Here is a 19,206-nt window from a genome sequence, read left to right as displayed (position 1 = left end):
GATTGAGTGGTCAAACTTTCAACCAAGCAAACAATTATCTATATTGATGTCTCTCCCTCGACACTGTGTTGCCTTTCTGAAATAACTTTCATTAATGCAATCAAACTTTCTTTCATTCTCATTCTCTTTTCTATTCTCTCAATTGCTCTTGACATCATTTTTCCTGTACGCCACTGACAGTCTCGTCTAGCGTACGGAGGGGACATCAGTTGGCGGATAGTAACCGCATGGACATCAGTTGCTTAGCCTTACATCACCCTTCTAAGAGATCTCAGGAAAGCACCATGTAATATATCTGACCCTACCCGTCCATTTGATACCCCTACTATTACATTATCCATATATATAATTTAAAGCCATTAAACAAAAGAAACAGAGAGAGAAGGAGAAGAAAGACCATGTTTGGGTAACTTGTATTTAGAGGTAACGTAAAGAAAGAAAGGGACAAAAACAAATCCAAGAAGAGAGCGTCTCAAACGGTCAACAATTCCCAGCAGTTAGCCGTCTGAATGCATACGCATGCATTGACTTCATATATTACGTAGTGACAGCCCATATTTGACCTCACTAGCCCTCACCTTCTCTGCTTCTTTGCCAAACCAAATATTGGTCTTTATTTTGATTTTTCTTTTGGAATAAATTACTAAAAAAGATCTAATCTTTTAGTACTTCTCTATATTTCCACAAGTACCTTAGCCGCCTGTCTTTCAGGTTTGTTTCTCTTAGTACTTCAACTGCAGAGTAATTAATCAGTGTTTATTTAATTTGGTTGTTTGGTTAAGTGGGTGGACAAAGTTAATTACTTACCATTTTTGTGAAAAAAACTGGAGGGTGTTTAGGTTTTTGAGGATTTCTTGATCTGATCTGTCTATTTGGGTTGTTTGGTGAAGAGGGTAAGATAAAGTTTTAATTCCCTTTATGCCCATATTGTAAAGATTCAAGCTTTTTGTGAATTGGGTATTTGGGTTTTTGAGGTTTTATTGATCTGGTTTGTACTATTTAAGTGATTGGTGAATTGGGTATGTGATTGAATCTTCTTCTCTGCTGTCTGTATAGAAGAATTATCTCTTGGAGTTAGCTGTCTTATTTCAGGTTCATTTCTTGATTTGGTAATACAAAGAGAAATAGAGATTCCAATCTGAAACTTTGGAAAGTCTTGGTTTTTGAGTTCTGAGGCTTTCAATTTCTAATTGACACAGCTGGATTATTGTTGGAATTTTGAAGTGAGTTGATTATTGAATCTGGATTTCCTGTTGTTTAGCTGAAAAAGTCTGAAAGCATCTGGACTGTTAAGTTATTTTGGTTTTTGAGGTAGTTTCCACTTTAGTCCAATTGGAACTTAGAAAAAAAAAAGTTGACTTTCGTCACTTTGATTGCGGAATTTGATCCTGCCTGATCAATGCTTATCTGAATTCCTGATATTGTTGACTTGACCTGGAAAAGAGGCTTGTATATTGTTGCTTGTGGCTGCTAAAGAATTTGCAATGGGTCCGTTGTATTTTGGTTTTATGAAGTGGGGTGATTATGTCATTTTTTGCTGAAAATGGCTGTACTTGTGCTGTGTATACTATTGCTGGTGCAGTTCCCACTAATTCTTGCTTCTCCGCTGTTGGGACATGAAGAAGCTTGTGGAATTTACCGTGTCGACTATTCAGATGATCTAAATCGCCAAGTATTTTACGTGAACGGCATATTAGTAGATAAACTTTTATTCTGCGACACCCTCAAATTTGATCGTGCAGAACATTGCCTTATCCAAAATTTTGGGTTTCAATATTGTGGATTGGACTTATCAATTGGTATGCACTCGTATATGCTACAATATTGTTTTCAAATGTCTTTCCAACAAATCCTTCTGAGATGTTCTTCATTAGAAACCATTTAATTTCTATGTATTTTTCCTAATTGCTTCTATTGGATATCGCGGTTTATAATTTTCTATAGTGATATAGTAGAGTCCAAACCATCTTGCAGATGAGTTACATTTCAAGTCGGGAAGAAAATTTCTACAAAAGGTGGTCAGACAAGAATCCAGCGAACACAATTTTGATGATACAGCAGCACGGAAGCCTAAGGAAAAACGTGCTGATGATTTTTCAGTAACCCCCCAAAAGTTGGTCATGGCGATACCAGTTTTTTTTATTCTTTGCTGCGGCTTAATTTGCCCTTGTTTTCGTGCAAGGAAGAAGGAAACGGATCAATCTGCTCTTGTAAAGGATCCTAATTCAAGTGAGTTAACCTTTTCAATGTTCAATAATTCCATATTCAGTTTATAGCTGTTTTCATTCTTCTGAAGATAAGTTTACTTTAAGTACTGTCGGATGAAAATTTCCAATGACATTAATTTTTTTCTATCTACTTATAATCAATTTTGGAAGCTCTGCTGGAGCGCTGATACAGGCGGAGCTAGGGAGGCGGAAAGGGGTTCATTTGAACCCCCTTTTCCGGGGAATTACACTATTTTACTAGGTCAAAATTATCTTTTATGTATAATCTATTTACACTATTTTACTTATAATCAATTTTGGAAGCTCTGCTGGAGCGCTGATACAGGCGGAGCTAGGGAGGCGGAAAGGGGTTCATTTGAACCCCCTTTTCCGGGGAATTACACTATTTTACTAGGTCAAAATTATCTTTTATGTATATATGGTATATGTTGAATCCCCTTGATTTTTTCATGTATTTATTTTTTATATTTTGAATCCCCTTAATGTAAACCCAGGCTCCGCCACTACTGATAATTGCTGCTTTGTTGGTTTTGGTGGTTGTTTATAAAGAAATTGCATTACCTTTGCAGTGGACTCTGCTTCCTCCATGGAGATGAATTTTGTTCCTGAAAAGGCACCAGGCAGTCCGCTACGAGTGCCAGCTAGTCCACTTCGAGTGCCGCCTAGTCCCTCTAGATTTAGCATGTCTCCGAAACTCAATAGAATTGGCTCCATTCACCTCAACGTGAATCAGGCTCTCAGAGCTACCCAAAATTTCTCTCCGTCCCAAAAAATTGGAGAGGGAGGGTTTGGAACGGTATACAAAGCTCAACTACCGGATGGTCAAGTAGTTGCCATTAAACGCGCAAAGAAGGTAAGATACCATTTAGTCACCTGATCTTGAATCTGCAAATCTTGTATATGTCACGATAATTTGATGATTTGTCAGAAAAACCGTGAAAAAGGAAGCTATTCACTATATGTCGAAGTTGCATTAACTTATACAGCATGAAAAGGCAAAATAAATTTCCTACTTCCCTTTAACTGATCTCTACAATTTAAGGGAGTGAGTTAATAGAATTTACTTGCATCTTTAAGTTCAGTGAAAGCCTCTCAGCATATGCACTTCTTAATCAGGAAACGTCTCATATTCGTTTCCTTTCTGCAATTTACCTTCATAAATTCTGAGGGTGTTTTCTTATCTAGTCATTTGAAACTGCGCAAGTATAAATAAAACAATGACGAAGAGATTCGAATACCGACGCATGCGTTTAAGGGAGTAAAAAGACAGCTCTTTTTGTTTTCTTGATGACCGAGAAATCCATCCAGAGCCAACCCTTTTGGGCCAACCACAGCCTTCGTAACTCGGGGATGATGCCCCCCTACCAATCGCATATTTCTCTACTTAAATACCAGAGGTAGTTTGCGCCAACCTAAGCCACAAGTCCCTCAACCTTTGCCAATTCAGTTAACCCTAGGGGGCATAAAGACAGATCTTTTCCACGGAAAGGAGAGTTGCTTAAGTAAGCAGAATGTTGGACCATAATGCACCTTCTACGATGATAATTACCAGTTTAGAAATCAGAAGTGGGACAACAATTCATGGTTTTAGTTTCAAGCTCAATTACTAGGTTAAGTGCTATTTATCACCTACTAGATTACAAACATAAGATAGTTTCTCTAATGTGAAGAATCTTGTTGGTCATAGAATAATTCTTTCACAACAAAGTAGTTCATGATTTAGGTTTTCTGAAGATAATTTGCTTATTTGACTTTTATGCTTTCTCTGTTTTCTTATTTGACTTCCTCTGTTTTAGGCAAAGAACTCACACATTTGAAGTTATGTCGCTAGTTTTTATCTATGATTGTGTCTTTTGATTGGACTAATATTATTGTAGAAGGCATAGCTTCTGAAATTCTGAACTAACCTAGTAATTGCTGTACCCTTTTCGATTTTTTTTTTCCGTGTGAGAGGAGGAAAGGCAGGATAAAGTTAGTTCGGACAAATTTACATAGCTTATTCAGAAGAAAGATCTAAGTTGCAAAAGGAGAACAATAGACACACTAGGTTGTGACACATGTGCAAGTTAACTTAGGAACTGAGACATGAACTCTGATTTTGGGACAAAGGGAAGGAGATCGAATTTTGAGAAAGGGACTTACTATAACCTGTCCAAAATGGCCATTCAAACCAAAACCTTATCCGTGCAGCAAAGAATGGCTGAGGGGAAGGGGGCAGTTAGCTGGCTGCTTCTCTACAGTGTACTTTGCTTCCTCATGTTGAGAACCAATTGTCTATGGAATTAGATGAGATGTTGAAAATTTGAGTTAGAAGGGTTTTTTGAGAAGTATTTTCCTTCTCTTGCTCTCCATTTTCTCCCCTTTTTAATCTTTTCTTTTTGGAGTGGTTTGGGTTGGGGGTGCAGAGGACGTGACCTTGTTGGCGGAAGTGGAAGCACTGATGATTCATGTATATATTCAACCTGAATGTGACATTATGAGCCGTTTGGACGACATTTGAAGTTGATGTTGAAATTGGAAAAACGCTTGTGGATGCTGAAATCTGAGTAGTTGTAGTTTTTTGAAAAGATTTTTTGGAAATTGAAGAGTTGCAAGTGGACATCTTAGATTTGAAAAACTTCGCTTGAAATACACTTCCAACCACAACTTTTCAAAACATGAACTAGAAATTTTCTTTTTCCCAAATAAAAAATTCAAATAAACCCCAAATTCAAAAATATTTTTTGCAAGTGAAATTAAGAAGTCCACAAACAAAAACCACATAAATTGTAGTCGGGGTTACTCATGGTTGATAGGTTGGGTTCTAGCTATCTTTTCATGTAGTTTATTTCTTGAACTCTGACGTGTAGGAATGAAAGATTGGCTTTTCTTTCTTGTTCCTTTTATTTTTAGCTATATATATCTGATTTTATCTGTGAGAGAAATTCTAATATCTGAACATTTTGCAGGAACATTTTGATTCTTTGAGCAATGAATTTAGAAGTGAAGTTGAGCTTTTGGCAAAAATTGAGCACCGTAACCTAGTTAGGCTTCTTGGTTATGTTGATAGGGGAAATGAACGCCTCATCATTACGGAGTATGTACCTAATGGTACACTAAGAGAACATCTAGATGGTATATCATTTATAAACTTAGTGCACGGACTACAACTTTCATCATATGGTAAAAATGTGGAGAGCAATAATTTTTTATTCTTCTTTTGGCAGGTGGACGTGGAAAAATCTTAGATTTCAATCAGCGACTTGAGATTGCAATTGATATTGCTCATGGCCTAACTTACCTCCATCTATATGCTGGTATGTTACTGTCCATCGCTAGTTATTCTCTTTTCTTAGTTAGCAATGGTTTATCGGTGCTTGAAACTCCTTTACGTGATCAATACACAAAGATGAAGAAAAGAGAAAAGATCAAATCTCCATTGGAATTTTAAGGCTAACTGTTGTTAGATACATTGACATGGTAGATTCTTTTAGTGTAGATCTTGCTATTTCCTTAGCTTTTGAGCCATATATAACTTATAGATGTATATTTTTAGCCGCTCCTAAAAATAATAGCGGACAAAATGTATATTTTTCGTATGTGTATATTATACACAAAATATATATATTTTATACACTTTTTGGTTAGCGAATGCAATTAGTTTTCGCTGACCAGCCAATTTTATATTTTGCCCTATAATTTATGCGGCAACTCCTGTGTTGAGGTTCAAGTTTCCATTATCCATTCTTGTAAACCAGGATTCTATGTTAGGATCAGAGTTAGTGATGTATTAGTTTCGGTCCTTCGTCTATTTTGATCTGCCGTGATCATTGGATTTGACGCAACCCTATTTTGGTTTGCCGCAGAGAAGCAAATTATCCATAGAGATGTCAAGTCATCAAATATTCTCCTGACAGAGAGCATGCGTGGCAAAGTTGCAGATTTTGGATTTGCACGGCTTGGAGACTCGGACTCCGATAAAACACACGTTTCAACCAAAGTGAAAGGCACTGTTGGTTACCTTGACCCTGAGTACATGAAAACGTATCAGCTCACGCCAAAAAGTGATGTCTACTCATTTGGGGTGTTGTTATTAGAAGTTTTAACGGGTCGTCGTCCTGTGGAGCTTAAAAGACCTCCTGATCAGAGGGTGACACTTAGATGGGTAAGCTCTTTACTCATTTTTTTCCTTTTAAATTTGGGTAAATCTTGGATTATTGGCTCTAGCAATAGCAAGGGCAGAGCTAGAGCTTCTTTTACGGGTTCGGCCAGACCCAGTAGCTTGTGGTTGTCTTAAAATATTCATTAGTTATGTACAAATTAATAATTTAGAACCCAATAACTCGAATTCCGAACCCATAAGCTTCAAATCATGGCTCTGCCTTTGAGTCCAATCGTCTATGTTTTTTTTTTTTTTGGTTAAAGAGGGAAACCCGCAGCCGCTACACTTGGTGCGCACCGGGTAAACCTCTCCCTGTGTAATAGCCTGCAAACCACACACGGGATGTAAGCCGCACTAGGCAAGCCATGTGCGACAGGCTCAACCCAGAAGGCATTGAGGGGGATTTGATCCCAGGTCATCCGTATGGATGACCGTCTTCCAAACCAACTGGGCAAACCCGAAGGGTCATCCAATTGTCTATGTTAAAAGTTAATTAATAGCAGGATTAGCATTATTTCTGTTCGATCTGCTGATTGTGTTCACTGTGTGTGCTGCTTTCTCCAGTACTTAGATAACGAAAACATATAGTTTTTCAAATAACAACAGAAACTAATCCATATATTAACTTATCGGGTACAAATATAACATGTATATGCAGGCTTTTAGGAAATACAATGAAGGATGCGTGTTGGAAATGTTGGACCCTCAATTGAAGGAATCCGTGAACGGGGAGATACTAGTGAAAATGTTTGGTTTAGCTATCCAGTGTGCAGCACCTACACGAAAAGATCGCCCCGATATGAAGATTGTTGGGGAGCAGCTTTGGGCAATTAGAATGGATTATTTGAGGAATGGAAGAAGACAGTAATAACTGCAAATATACTGTTGTGACTATACCAAGTTTATTCCCTAGAAAGGATATACTTAATCTTCCACTTATTGTTTGTATATGTGAGCAGTTAAGCTACTTTTCTTGATATTGATTCACTGATCTCTGGTTTGCTCTAAGTATATTGTATTTTGTATTTGTCGATCCCATTAGTCGTCTATCTTCATTGAAGAGTACTGAGTGAGTAATAGGAAAACAGTTCCTTACTGGCAGTAGTTTTAAGGATTAGTAATTTATTTGATAGCCGAGAAATCCCTGAGCGCTAGTGACATACAGTTCGAAATTCGGTAGATAATAGGCCCGCCTCTCTCCCCTTCTCCGCAAATTATCAAGCTTTTGTTTGTGACAGGATTTGAATTCATGAATCTGTTTAACTCACGCATTAAACGTTACACTCTTATCACTAAACCAAAAACCCCAGTTGCAAAGTATTTTCTGCATGTTTCTTGCTTCAATTTTCAAAAGCATTTAATAAGGGTAACTTAATAAACTATATCTATTATTTTCTTGATGGGCGTAAAAAAACAAGTTAAGTGACAGTCAATAGAATTAGCATATGCCTTTTTTTTTTGGCCAATACACAGTATTAAGTTATGGATGTCGAGAAAATTTTAAAATTTTTATTTATATAATTATAAAAACTGAATATACCAAATACCAAATGTATAAAAATATAACAAATACGGATTAGACAAATAAAACAATAATATTTGGCTGAAAAGTTAACAATGTTCTTGAATGACCATATAGATCCACCAGTTTAAGTCAAACTCCCTTGTTCTTTGTGGGATTTTTTCTTTTGTAGTTTGAGTAATAGAGAGTGGATAATTTCACAATTTAGAAATGATAAAATAGTATAAATCTATTCCAAATGACAACCTATAGCTTCTCATTACCTTTTTTATTTTGTTTTGTGTTCTATACTATTATTTGTAGATTTCTAGTTCGACCATACTTTTCTAGCTACATAAAGTGAGATGAAAAATGAATGGAATAACTAATGCACGTAAGATCTGTTAGATTATTGTTTCTTTTGTTACATTATTGTTTTATTCATCCACTTAATCAACTTAAACAAGGACGACTCAATAAAATTCGTGGCCTTAAGCCAAATTTTTAATTAGGGGCATTTCTTTTTTTTCCCCTCTCTATTTGTCTATAGTCAAGTTATCTTACAAAATATAATATTGATATTTAGTTTATTTTTTTCTTTCTTTTTGTTTGTAGTGTAGTTATCTTATAAAATATAATTTCGAGAATTAATATTTACATTGGTAAGAAAATTCAAGTTAATAAGATGTTAGCTACGTATTTATAATGTGTTATTTTGGATCTTATTTTAAAAAAAAAATATTTACCAATATGAAGATTTGAGTAGCTTAATTCAAAGTTCTAAAATATTTCCATTGTTAAAAAATATAAAGTCTTTCTTTCTACTTTGGAGTTCGTATTTTTTTCCCCTATAAACTTCAACATTGTCTAAGAGGAAATAAAATAGAAAATTCACAACTAAAAATATTTTAATTCATGAATCTGTTTAACTCACGCATTAAGCGTTACACTCTTATCACTAAACCAAAAAACCCAGCTGCAAAATATTTTCAATGTTAGCTACTTAATGGGGCTGAAACAGTGGATCTTTTTCTTAAAGCTTCCCTTAATCTTAAGAAGTGCCAATTGGAATTTCATCAAGATTTGCTTGTGCTATATGCACTTTGCTCACAAGAGAAACTGAAAGAGATGAATAGCCTAAAAAAATACTTCTTCCGTCCGAGATTAACAGTCACTTTAGCTTAAAAACATTTATTTCAATTGTATCACTTTAGGAATTCAAGATTAAATTTGTTAATTTTTTTCAATTGTAATCTTAATATTAAAAAAGTAATTAATAGCTCCTTTTAATATTGCTCAATTTTAAAAAGCATTTAATAGGGGTAACTTAATAAACTATATCTATTATTTTCTTGATGGACGTAAAAAACAAAGTTAAGTGAGTCAAAATGAGACGGAAGGAGTAAAGGAGTATACATAGTTGGACCTGCAATTAAATCTTTTTTTGGTGACAATGAAGAAAACCCCTCAAAAGAATTAGCATGCCTTTTTTATGGCCAATACACAGTATTAATGTCACGACCCAAAACTTAGCCTGTTGTGATGGCGCCTAACATGGTACTAGGCAAGACGACACCTCAAAACATTTCCAACACTTTAAAATGAAAAATGAACTAAAACAGGTTTGAATAATTAAAGCTCTCATAAACTGGATAGAAGATCAAACTCAATACGGAAGTTCCCAAAATCAGGGTGTCACTAAGTACATGAGCGTCTATATATCACAAGTCTGAAATACTGTCTATGAAAAACTGAAACTAAATACATAAAGCTGAAAGATAGGGAAAGAGGGTCACGATCTGCGGATGCCGGGCAACTATCTCGAAATCTCCGAATGACTAAGCTGCTCAGATAATCAGCACCCACCGTATCTGAAAATACCTGGATCTGCACACGAAGTGCAGGGTATAGCGTGGGTACAACCAACTCAATAAGTAACAAGACTAACTATTGGACTGAAAGTAGTGACGAGCTTCACGATATAATTCAATTACAGAATTACAGTACAGAAAAGTAGGCATGCTTCCAAGTTCAACAGTTAAAGCCAAAATAGTTAATCATGTCAAGTTCAATTGAAACAGGATATTGCACATCTCAATAACTACATGACAGACATATATATACCAACTGATGTACAGACAATAATGAAATCATGTGCGTACTCTCAGAGTATCAGTCACTCAGTCTCAGAGTATCAGTCACTCAATCCTCCTGTTCACTTTAACTTCACATTCACTCATTCCTCACAGTCACTCCATCCTCACAATCACTCGGCACTCGCACTTGCACTCAATAGGTACCTGCGCCCACTGTAGATGTGCAAACTCCGGAGGGGCAATTCCAGGCCAAGCGCTAATATAAGCCAATTATGGCATGAATCAATAAGCATGATGCATCGCGCAACCCGATCCCATAAATATCCTCACAATTAGGCCCTCGGTCTCACTCAGTCATCAATCTCTCCCATCTCTCGGGCTCACAAGATTTATGATCATCAACCCAAACAATAATGATATAATGTATCAATAAAGGACAAGAGAGACTAAGATATAATATGCAAGTAAAAACTGTGACTAAGTACAAAATGACAATTTAACAGATAATTCAACATATAAAATGACCTCTGTGGGTCCCTACAGTTCAACACATAGTCTAAGCATGATTTCTAACATACAATATCTCAATTTCTCTAACACATGGTGGAAATACAGGTAACAACAAGATTAATCAACTATATAGTTCCATAGAATCAACCAAGTCACAATTCTAACAGTGCACGCCCACACGCCCGTCACCTAGAGTGTGTGTCACCTAAACACCAAATACATAACACGTAATTCGGGGTTTCATACCCTCATAACCAAATTTAGAAGTGTTACTTACCTCAAATTGTGCAAATCTGTACTCCAACACGCCCTTGTCTCGCGAAACGGCTTCTTAATGCCTCAAATCTAGCCACAAACGGTTCGATACAATCAACACGAGTTAAAGGAATCAATTCCATAAGAAAATACTAAGTTTTTAGTCAAATGTCAAAAAGTCAACTCAAAAGTTGGCCCCAGGGCCCACGTCTCGAAATCCGATAAAAGTCACAAAATCCAAAAGCTCATCCAATCACGAGTCTAACCATACCAAATTTATCAAAATACGACATCAATTCTATACCCAAATCCCCAATTTAAACTCTCCAAATCCCTAGCTTCAACTCCCAAAATTACACCTCAAAACTACACAATCTAGGTGGAAAATTCTATTGGGAAACATAATTATTGAATAAAAATAACCACAAGTCAAGAAATGATAAAACCCTCGGAACCCAACGTTTATATTTTGTCTAGGCTTTCTCGAACCCGCGACAACTTACCCGCACATGTGGCTTCGTGTAAGCGACAACTCTTCCGCTTCTGCGGTAATTCACTGGGGACATGCCTTCGCACCTGCGGAAACATTCTCCTCTTCTGTGCACACGCAGGTGCGGCCTTCTTCCTCTCCTGCACTTCCCCCTCGCTTCTGCGCTCAACCTTACCGCATCTGTGGTCACGCAGGTGCGGTCAAACCTTCACACCTGCGACCACTGCACTTCCTTCTCCTGGCCGCACCTGCACTTCCCAGCTCGCACCTGCGATCAAAGCTCCGCAGGTGCGATTGCACCAGAAGACTCCCAGCTTCAGCAACCCTTCAACTCCAAACCTTGATTCGTTAACCACCCAAATTCCACCCGAGATCTACGGAACCTCAACCAAATATACCAACAAGTCCTAAAATACGATACGAACTTAGTCGACCCTTCAAATCACATCAAACAACGCTAAAACCACGGATCGCGCATCGATTCAAGCTTAATGAACTTATGAACTTCCAACTTCTACATTCGATACCGCAACCTATCAAATCAAGTTCGATTGACCTCAAATTTTGCACACAAGTCACAAATGACACCACTAACCTACTCCAACTCCTGGAACCCTAATTCGAGCCCGGTAACCACAAAGTCCACTTTCGGTCAAACTTCTAAATTTTCAACTTTCGCCATTTCAAGCCTAATTCAACTACGAACCTCCAAATCATAATTCGGATATGCTCCTAAGCCCAAAATCATCCAACGGAGCTAACAGAACCATCGAAACTCCATTTCGGAGTCGTTTACATATAAGTCAACATCCGGTCAATATTTTCAACTTAAGCTTCCAACCTTGAGACTAAGTATCTCATCTCATTCCGAAACCTCTCCGGGACCGAACCAACTATCCCGTGAAGTCACATACTCCATCCGTTCCAGTTTATGTGAACCTATTTCCTTTTTGGTCCGTTCCAAAAAGAATGACCCCTTTCTAAATTTGAAAATAATTTTGCTTAAACTTACAAGTCTACCTTAAATGAGAAGCTTTAATAACCACACAAATACTCTGGGCCCCTTTTTGACTTGTTTAGGACCACAAATTTCAAAAGTCTTCATTTTTTCTTAAACTCCGTGCCCAGTCAAATAGGTTCACATAAATTGGAACGGAAGGAGTAGCAACTAATAAGCATAAAACTAAAAGTAAATGGAGGAACGTGGCTACAACTCTCAAAACGACCAGACGGGTCGTTACAATTAAGTTATGAGTGTCGAGAAAATTTTAAATTTTTTATTTATATAATTATAAAAACTGAATATACCAAATACCAAATGTATAAAAATATAACAAATATGGATTAAACATATAAAGCAATAATATTTGGCTGAAAAGTTAACAATGTTCTTGAATGACCATATAGATCCACCAGTTTAAGTCAAACTCCCTTGTTCTTTGTGAGATTTTTTCTTTTTTAGTTTGAGTAATAGAGAGTGGATAATTTCACAATTTAGAAATGATAAAATAGTATAAATGTATTCCAAATGACAACCTATAGCTTCTCATTACTTTTTTATTTTGTTTTGTGTTCTATACTATTTGTTTTAGGTTTCTAGTTCCACCATACTTTTCTAGCTACATAAAGTGAGACGAGAAATGAATGGAATAGCTAATGCATGTAAGATCTGTTAGATTATTGTTTCTTTTGTTACATTATTCTTTTATTCATCCACTTAATCAACTTAAACAAGGACGACTCAATACAATTCGTGGCCTTAAGCCAAATTTTTAATTAGGGGCATTTCTTTTTTTTTTCCCTCTCTCTATTTGTCTCTTTCAATTTATCTTACAAAATATAATATTGATATTTAGTTTATTTTTTTATTTCTTTTTGTTTGTAGTGTAGTTATTTTACAAAATATAATATCGAGTATTAATATTTACATTGGCGAGAAAATTCAAGTTAATAAGATGTTAGCTACGTATTTATAATGTGTTATCTTGGATCTTATTTTTCTTAAAATATATTATTTACCAATATGAAGATTTGAGTAGCTTAATTCAAAATTCTAAAATATTTCCATTGTTAAAAAATAGATAGTCTTTCTTTCTACTTTTGAGTTCGTATTTTATTCCCTATAAACTTCAATATTGTCTAAGCGAAAATAAGATAGAAAATTCACAACTAAAAATATTTTTAGGAGGCCTAAAGCAAAGGCTTTACTAGCCACCTCTTGAGCCACCTTTGCACTTAATTTTAGTTATCTCTATTTATTGAAGCTATACCAACAAGTACTAAAATTTTTCAATGTTGTACCGGTAGAGTAAAACATAATGCATCTAATAAGAATAATGAAAAATTGTTTTGAAAGTAAGGATACTTTGAAATTTAATGTTGCTTTTCTGATCTATTTTTCTTTAATACAAGAATTTCATATTGTCTCTTATACGAAAAATGAGACATTTTAGTAAAAGACCAAAGAGTGGTATTTGTAGCTGTTGAGAGGGAGAAGAATTCTTTCGGTGTCTTTCAATATCGCCTTTACGCAAATAGCCAACTAAATTCATGAATCTGTTATACCTACATTATATACGAATTATGCATAGTTTTATACATATGCTATCTACTTTTAATTTAAATGATTGGATGAAAAACTATTTAGGTTAATTCTTCTATTATATTAGAAGTTCTTGATTTAATGTGCTTTTTGTATTGCCTTCTATTTCATTACTCATACACCTTCGACATTTAAAATTTATACCATGTCGCACAAAATAATCATTAGGTAAAAATACTATTGAACAAAGACCAAAAAAGGACTAACTGAAAAAAAGTTAGGACTAAAATTGGTGGGATGTGCCGGGCCAAGGCTGTAGTGCAACACTAAGGCGACACACGAAGATCCCAATAGCAAGCTATTGTGATGGATCTTCCCCTTAAAAATAAAGTTAATATCGTGTGAATCGATAACACTCATATCAGATATTAAACCGATAAAAACAGATACTACACTTGATATTAGCCAAAAGGCCGAGAAAGGTAAGCTTTTTTATTTTTCGCTTGGACTCCTTTATATCCAACTTTGTACATAGGAGTTATGCTATTCAGTCGATGTGGCACTAGAAGAGCTTTTATGCTTCTTTCAACTAACTATATTTGACCTCGGTTTGGAGTTTTTATAATTTTATTAAGTCCGGATGGTAATTTTGGACTCGGGAGTATGCCCGAATTTACATTTAGATATTTCTAGAAGGTTTCAGCGCTAATTGGCGAAAGTTGAAAATTTGAGGATTTGAAATATTTAAGTTTGACCGAGAGTTGACTTTGATGATATCGGGTTTGGATTGTGGTTCCGGAAATGGGAATAGCTTCGTTATGTCATTTGGGACTTGTGTGTAAATTTTGAGTTCATTCCGGGTTGATTTGATATGTTTCGGCACGAGTTTTGAAAGTTGAAAGATTCAAAGTTCATTATATTTAATTTGTGGTGCGATTCATCGTTTCGATGTTGTTATGCATAATTTGAGGCCTCGAGTAGGTCCGTATTATGTTATGGGACTTATTGGTATAATTGGACGGGGTCCCGAGGGGCAAGGGTGAGTTGCGAACGTGTTTCAGACCATTTCCATGTTCTTTGACAGTGCTGATTTCTGGTGTTTCAGGCTTTATTCGCGACCGCGAAGATTGGGTCGCGATCGCGTAGTGTATTATGAGAGCTGGCCTTTTTACTTCTTCGAGTTCGCGATTGTTCTATCACGTTCGCGTACCTTTGTGAGGCATGGGCATCGCATTCACGTCCTTATGCTCGCATTCGCATTGAGTTGAGAAGAGAAGCTGAGGACTAGGGAGAATGTCTTTATGTTCGCGAAGTAGCTGAAGCGACCGCGTAAGGTTGGAGCTGCTGTGCATCACGTTCACGAGGACTATGCCGCAAATGCGTAAAGTATTTTTGGTAGAAGTTTATTTTGTTCATCACGAATGATAAGTGGGGATTTTGACTGCTTATTAGCACCTTTTAGCTTTTATTTTAGTCCGAAAGTATTGAATTATTTCTCCGAAACTAATAAAATTATAAAAATTACAGGAATACTGGAAGTTTGGTCTCCCATGATGAAATCCGACTAAAAAAGAGTGTTCCAAAGCACAAGGCAATAAAGGGCGCAGAAGTAAAGATGTGCGGTCCGCAGAAGAAATTGCGTACCGCAGAATTCCATATGCGGCCGCAAACCAAGCAGCAGAATCCAACAGGATTATTTGTAATGTGCGGACCAAACATGAATTGTGCAGCCACAGAACTGGGCTTTCACTGACAAAGATTCAAAGTTCAGAGAATATGCAAAAAAAGACCAAGTCCTGATGCCTTTGTGAAGTGCGGACCGCACAAGAATTGTGCGGCCGCAGAAGTTGCTTCTCAGCCGCAATCCAAAAATGTGTGGCCGCAAAAACTCACCTTCCTGCCAGTTGAAAAAATCTGCGGACCACACATGGAATTGTGCGACTGCAGAACCTCCCGAGAGGCATTTTTGTCTGCGATTTTTGGCCCAGTATAAATAGACGAGTTTCACAAATTTAGGTCAAGTTTGAATATTAAAAGCTGCTGTAGCCATTTCTTTTTACTACTTTAGGAAGTTTGACATTATTTTAGTGTATAAACATTAAATTTCATGATTTTAATCTTTCATTATGAGTTTAATTATCTTTTCTTCTTTATTTTTTACTAGGGTTGTGATGCAACCCTAGTGTGTAAACCTTATGGGTATTTAATTTAATGTTTGTTTATGATTGAGTGTTGATTATTTAGCTTAGTTCATGCTTCAATTTAGAATTAATGGTTGCAAATATTGATTCATGCCTATTTGACTTAGTCTCTACTTGAGAAAGAGGGACCTAGTCTAGGATAACTTGACTAATAAGGAATTGGGTTAATTGAGAGATTGAGTAGCATAATTAAAGGGTTCGAACTAGAGATAGTAATAACCCGACTTGAACTCATATCAACTATTTTGCTTGATACCCATTTGGGCTTGAGAAAGCCAAATTTGGCAAAATCACTCTTTGACCGAGAGGTATTGAGTGGGTAACATAGAGTTGAGAGCTATAATACACCCCAATAAACAAAACAAGTGTTAACGTCTTTATCCCATTAGGCAAACACCTAGGTTATGATCACATCCCTAGGCCTTTAAACTATTTGGTAAAACATAAAAAATATTCATCTCTAGTCTATTTACCTTAGCTTGCTATCATTAGAGTAATAGTAGAAGTAGAAATCAAAACTCTGTTGTGGAAGTGCAATTTTAGGTAGTCCATTCGCTTGCTTCAAATATCTACTTCTGACACCCCTTATAACTCCCAGTGAATTCGACCCGACTCATAGTTGCATACGACCGTATCATATCTTTAATTGAGATGTGTTGTGGAGGACTGCCTTAAAGTTTTTATGGATAAATTCTCGGTGGTTGGAGATTCTTTTGATGTTTGTCTTGCAAATTTGGATAAAGTGTTGGCTAGATGTGAAGAAATAAATTTGGTACTTAATTGGGAAAAATGTCATTTCATGGCCGAGGAAGGCATTGTCCTTGGCCACAAAATCTCCAAGAATGGAATTGAAGTTGACAAGGCAAAGATTGAGGTGATTTCTAAACTTTCACCTCCAACTTCGGTGAAGGGTGTACGGAGTTTCTTAGGCCACGCGGGTTTTTACCGGCGCTACATCAAAGATTTCTCTAAGGTGGTAAATCTATTGTGCAAGATTCTTGAGAAGGATGCTAAGTTCAACTTCAATGATGATTGCATGAGAGCTTTTGAATTGTTGAAGTTCAAGTTGACAACTACCCCTATCATTACCGCTCCAAATTGGAGTGTCCATTTTGAACTCATGTGTGATGAAAGTGATGTAGCGGTTGGGGCTGTTTTGGGGCAACGCATCAACAAAAATTTTATTCGGTCTACTATGCTAGTAAGACTATGAATAGTGCCTAAGTCAACTATACCGTTACGGAAAAAGAGCTCCTTGCCATTGTGTTTGCAATTGAAAAGTTCTGCCCGTACTTGATGGGTGCAAAAGTTATTGTCCACACGGATCATGATATGCTTCGGTATCTTATGAGCAAGAAGGACTCCAAAGCTCGGTTGATAAGATGGGTTCTTTTGTTGCAAAAGTTTGATATTGACATCTAAGATAAAAAATGGAGTGAAAACCAAGTGGCGGACCACTTGTCTCGTTTGAAGGAGGAGGGGAGGCCGCATGATAGCCTTGAAATCAATGACTCATTCCCCCATGAGCAACTCTTGGCTATTTCAATGAAAGAGGTGCCATGGTTCGCGGATCTAGCAAATTTTCTTGTGTGTTGAATCATTCCGGATGAGTTCTCTTCAAACCAAAGGAAGAAGCTCAAACGGGATTGTCAAGATTATTATTGGGATGAACCATACCTTTTTCGGATTTTTACGGATGGGGTGATTAGAAGATGTGTACCGAAAGAAGAGCAAGGTAAAATTCTTGGGGCTTGTCATTCTTCACCATATGGTGGTCATCATGGTGGAGCAAGAACGGTGGCCAAAGTGCTTAGTTGCGGCTTCTATTGGCCCATTTTTTACAAGGATGCTAGTGAGCTAGTGAAAAGATATGATGAATGTACACGGGCCGGTGGAATCTTAAAGAAGAATGAAATGCCTCTCACAACTATTTTGGAGATTGATATTTTAGATGTGTGGGATATTGAATTCATGTGCCCTTTTGTGAGTTCTTGTGAAAATACCTACATCTTGGTCGCAGTTGATTATGTGTCCAAATGGGTTGAGTCCATTGCTTTACCCAACAATGAGGCGAGAAGTGTGGTGACTTTATTGAAAAAGAATATTTTCACAAGGTTTGGTACTTTATGTGCTATTATAAGCGATGAGGGGTCACATTTTTGCAACAAGGCTTTCGACACTTTGCTTAGCAAGTATGGTGTTACTCACAAAGTTACGACTCCTTATCACCCACAAGCTAGTGGGCAAGTGGAAGTCTCCAATCGGGAGATAAAGAGTATCTTGTCCAAAACGGTGAATGATAATCAGAAGGATTGGTCCAAGAAGCTTGATGATGCATTATGGGCTTATCGGACGGCTTACAAAACACCTATCGGAATGTCGTCATACTGGTTGGTGTTCGGAAAAGCTTGTCATCTTCTGGTAGAACTAGAGCATAAGGCCATGTGGGCTCTAAAGAAGTTGAATCTTGATTGGGATGTATCCGCTAATCTGAGGGTTGCACATTTGAATGAATTGGATGAGTTCCGGTACCATGCTTATGCAAGTTCATCCTTCATGACAAATACATTTGGAACAAAGAGTTCAAAGTGGGCGATCTTGTATTGTTATTTAATTCAAGGTTGAGGATATTTCCCGGAAGCTAAAGTCTAAATGGAGTGGTCCTTTTGAATTTGTGGAGTGTAATATCTTTTGGTGCATTAGACTTGAAGAACAAAAACAATAAAGTATTCCGAGTCAATGGTCACCGAGTAAAGCACTATTTGGAAAAGGTTAGAGATAGCCACGTCGTGGCAGTCATTCATTTCAATTGATGGTATTCTGCGTCGTGTTGCAACGTTAAATCAGGCGCTTCTTGGGAGGCAACCTATATTCCTTTTCCTTTTTTTTCTTTTCTTTTGTAGTTAGGCATTATTTGTGTTCTAACTTGATTTGAAGTGTGCTACAGGGCTCAATGTGACTTACAGGAATTGTGGACCAAAAATTTGGTTAAGTGCTCTAAGAATTGTGGACTGTAGTTGATTTGTGCAGACCGCACAATTATGGGGTGCTGTAGCAAAAGAGCAATGCGGCCGCACAATTAGCTTGCGTACCGCACAAATGAGACATTGAAAATACCAACTCTCTAAAGTTTTAGCCTGTTAGAGAAATGGTCGATGTGCGACCACACTAGCTGGCAGTCTGAAGAGCCAGACCTTGTTGTCGACACTACTGAGGCAGTGCGTTAGATGTTCGCCAACCTA

At 37.0% G+C, this 19,206-nt stretch overlaps 1 protein-coding gene and 1 non-coding gene across 3 annotated transcripts; one reads left to right on the top strand and one right to left on the bottom strand.

Annotated features, from left to right (window-relative positions):
- The first annotated feature begins 576 nt into the window (after nt 1-576).
- On the top strand, nt 577-7,394 carry LOC104096957 (calmodulin-binding receptor-like cytoplasmic kinase 3). Of its 2 annotated transcripts, none has more exons than XM_009603416.4 (7): nt 577-711; nt 1,975-2,229; nt 2,798-3,081; nt 5,177-5,342; nt 5,435-5,524; nt 6,074-6,372; nt 7,028-7,394. In XM_009603416.4, exons 2-7 carry the CDS (start codon nt 2,121-2,123, stop codon nt 7,235-7,237), a joined length of 1,158 nt encoding a protein of 385 aa, XP_009601711.1. In that variant the 5' UTR covers nt 577-711; nt 1,975-2,120; the 3' UTR covers nt 7,238-7,394. The 2 variants fall into 2 exon arrangements, with proteins under 2 accessions (XP_009601711.1, XP_009601710.1); XM_009603415.4 differs by having other exon boundaries at nt 590-1,799.
- A 6,661-nt stretch (nt 7,395-14,055) lies between these two features.
- On the bottom strand, nt 14,056-14,249 carry LOC117276924 (U2 spliceosomal RNA). Its single transcript, XR_004507187.1, has one exon. It is a non-coding gene; the product is annotated as a U2 spliceosomal RNA (small nuclear RNA).
- Between the last annotated feature and the right edge of the window lie 4,957 nt (nt 14,250-19,206).

This window comes from Nicotiana tomentosiformis, chromosome 11 (genome assembly GCF_000390325.3).
Source record: "Nicotiana tomentosiformis chromosome 11, ASM39032v3, whole genome shotgun sequence".
NCBI lineage: Eukaryota > Viridiplantae > Streptophyta > Magnoliopsida > Solanales > Solanaceae > Nicotiana > Nicotiana tomentosiformis.
Note: the sequence above shows the minus strand (reverse complement) of the source record. Positions and strands in the feature narration are given on the sequence as shown.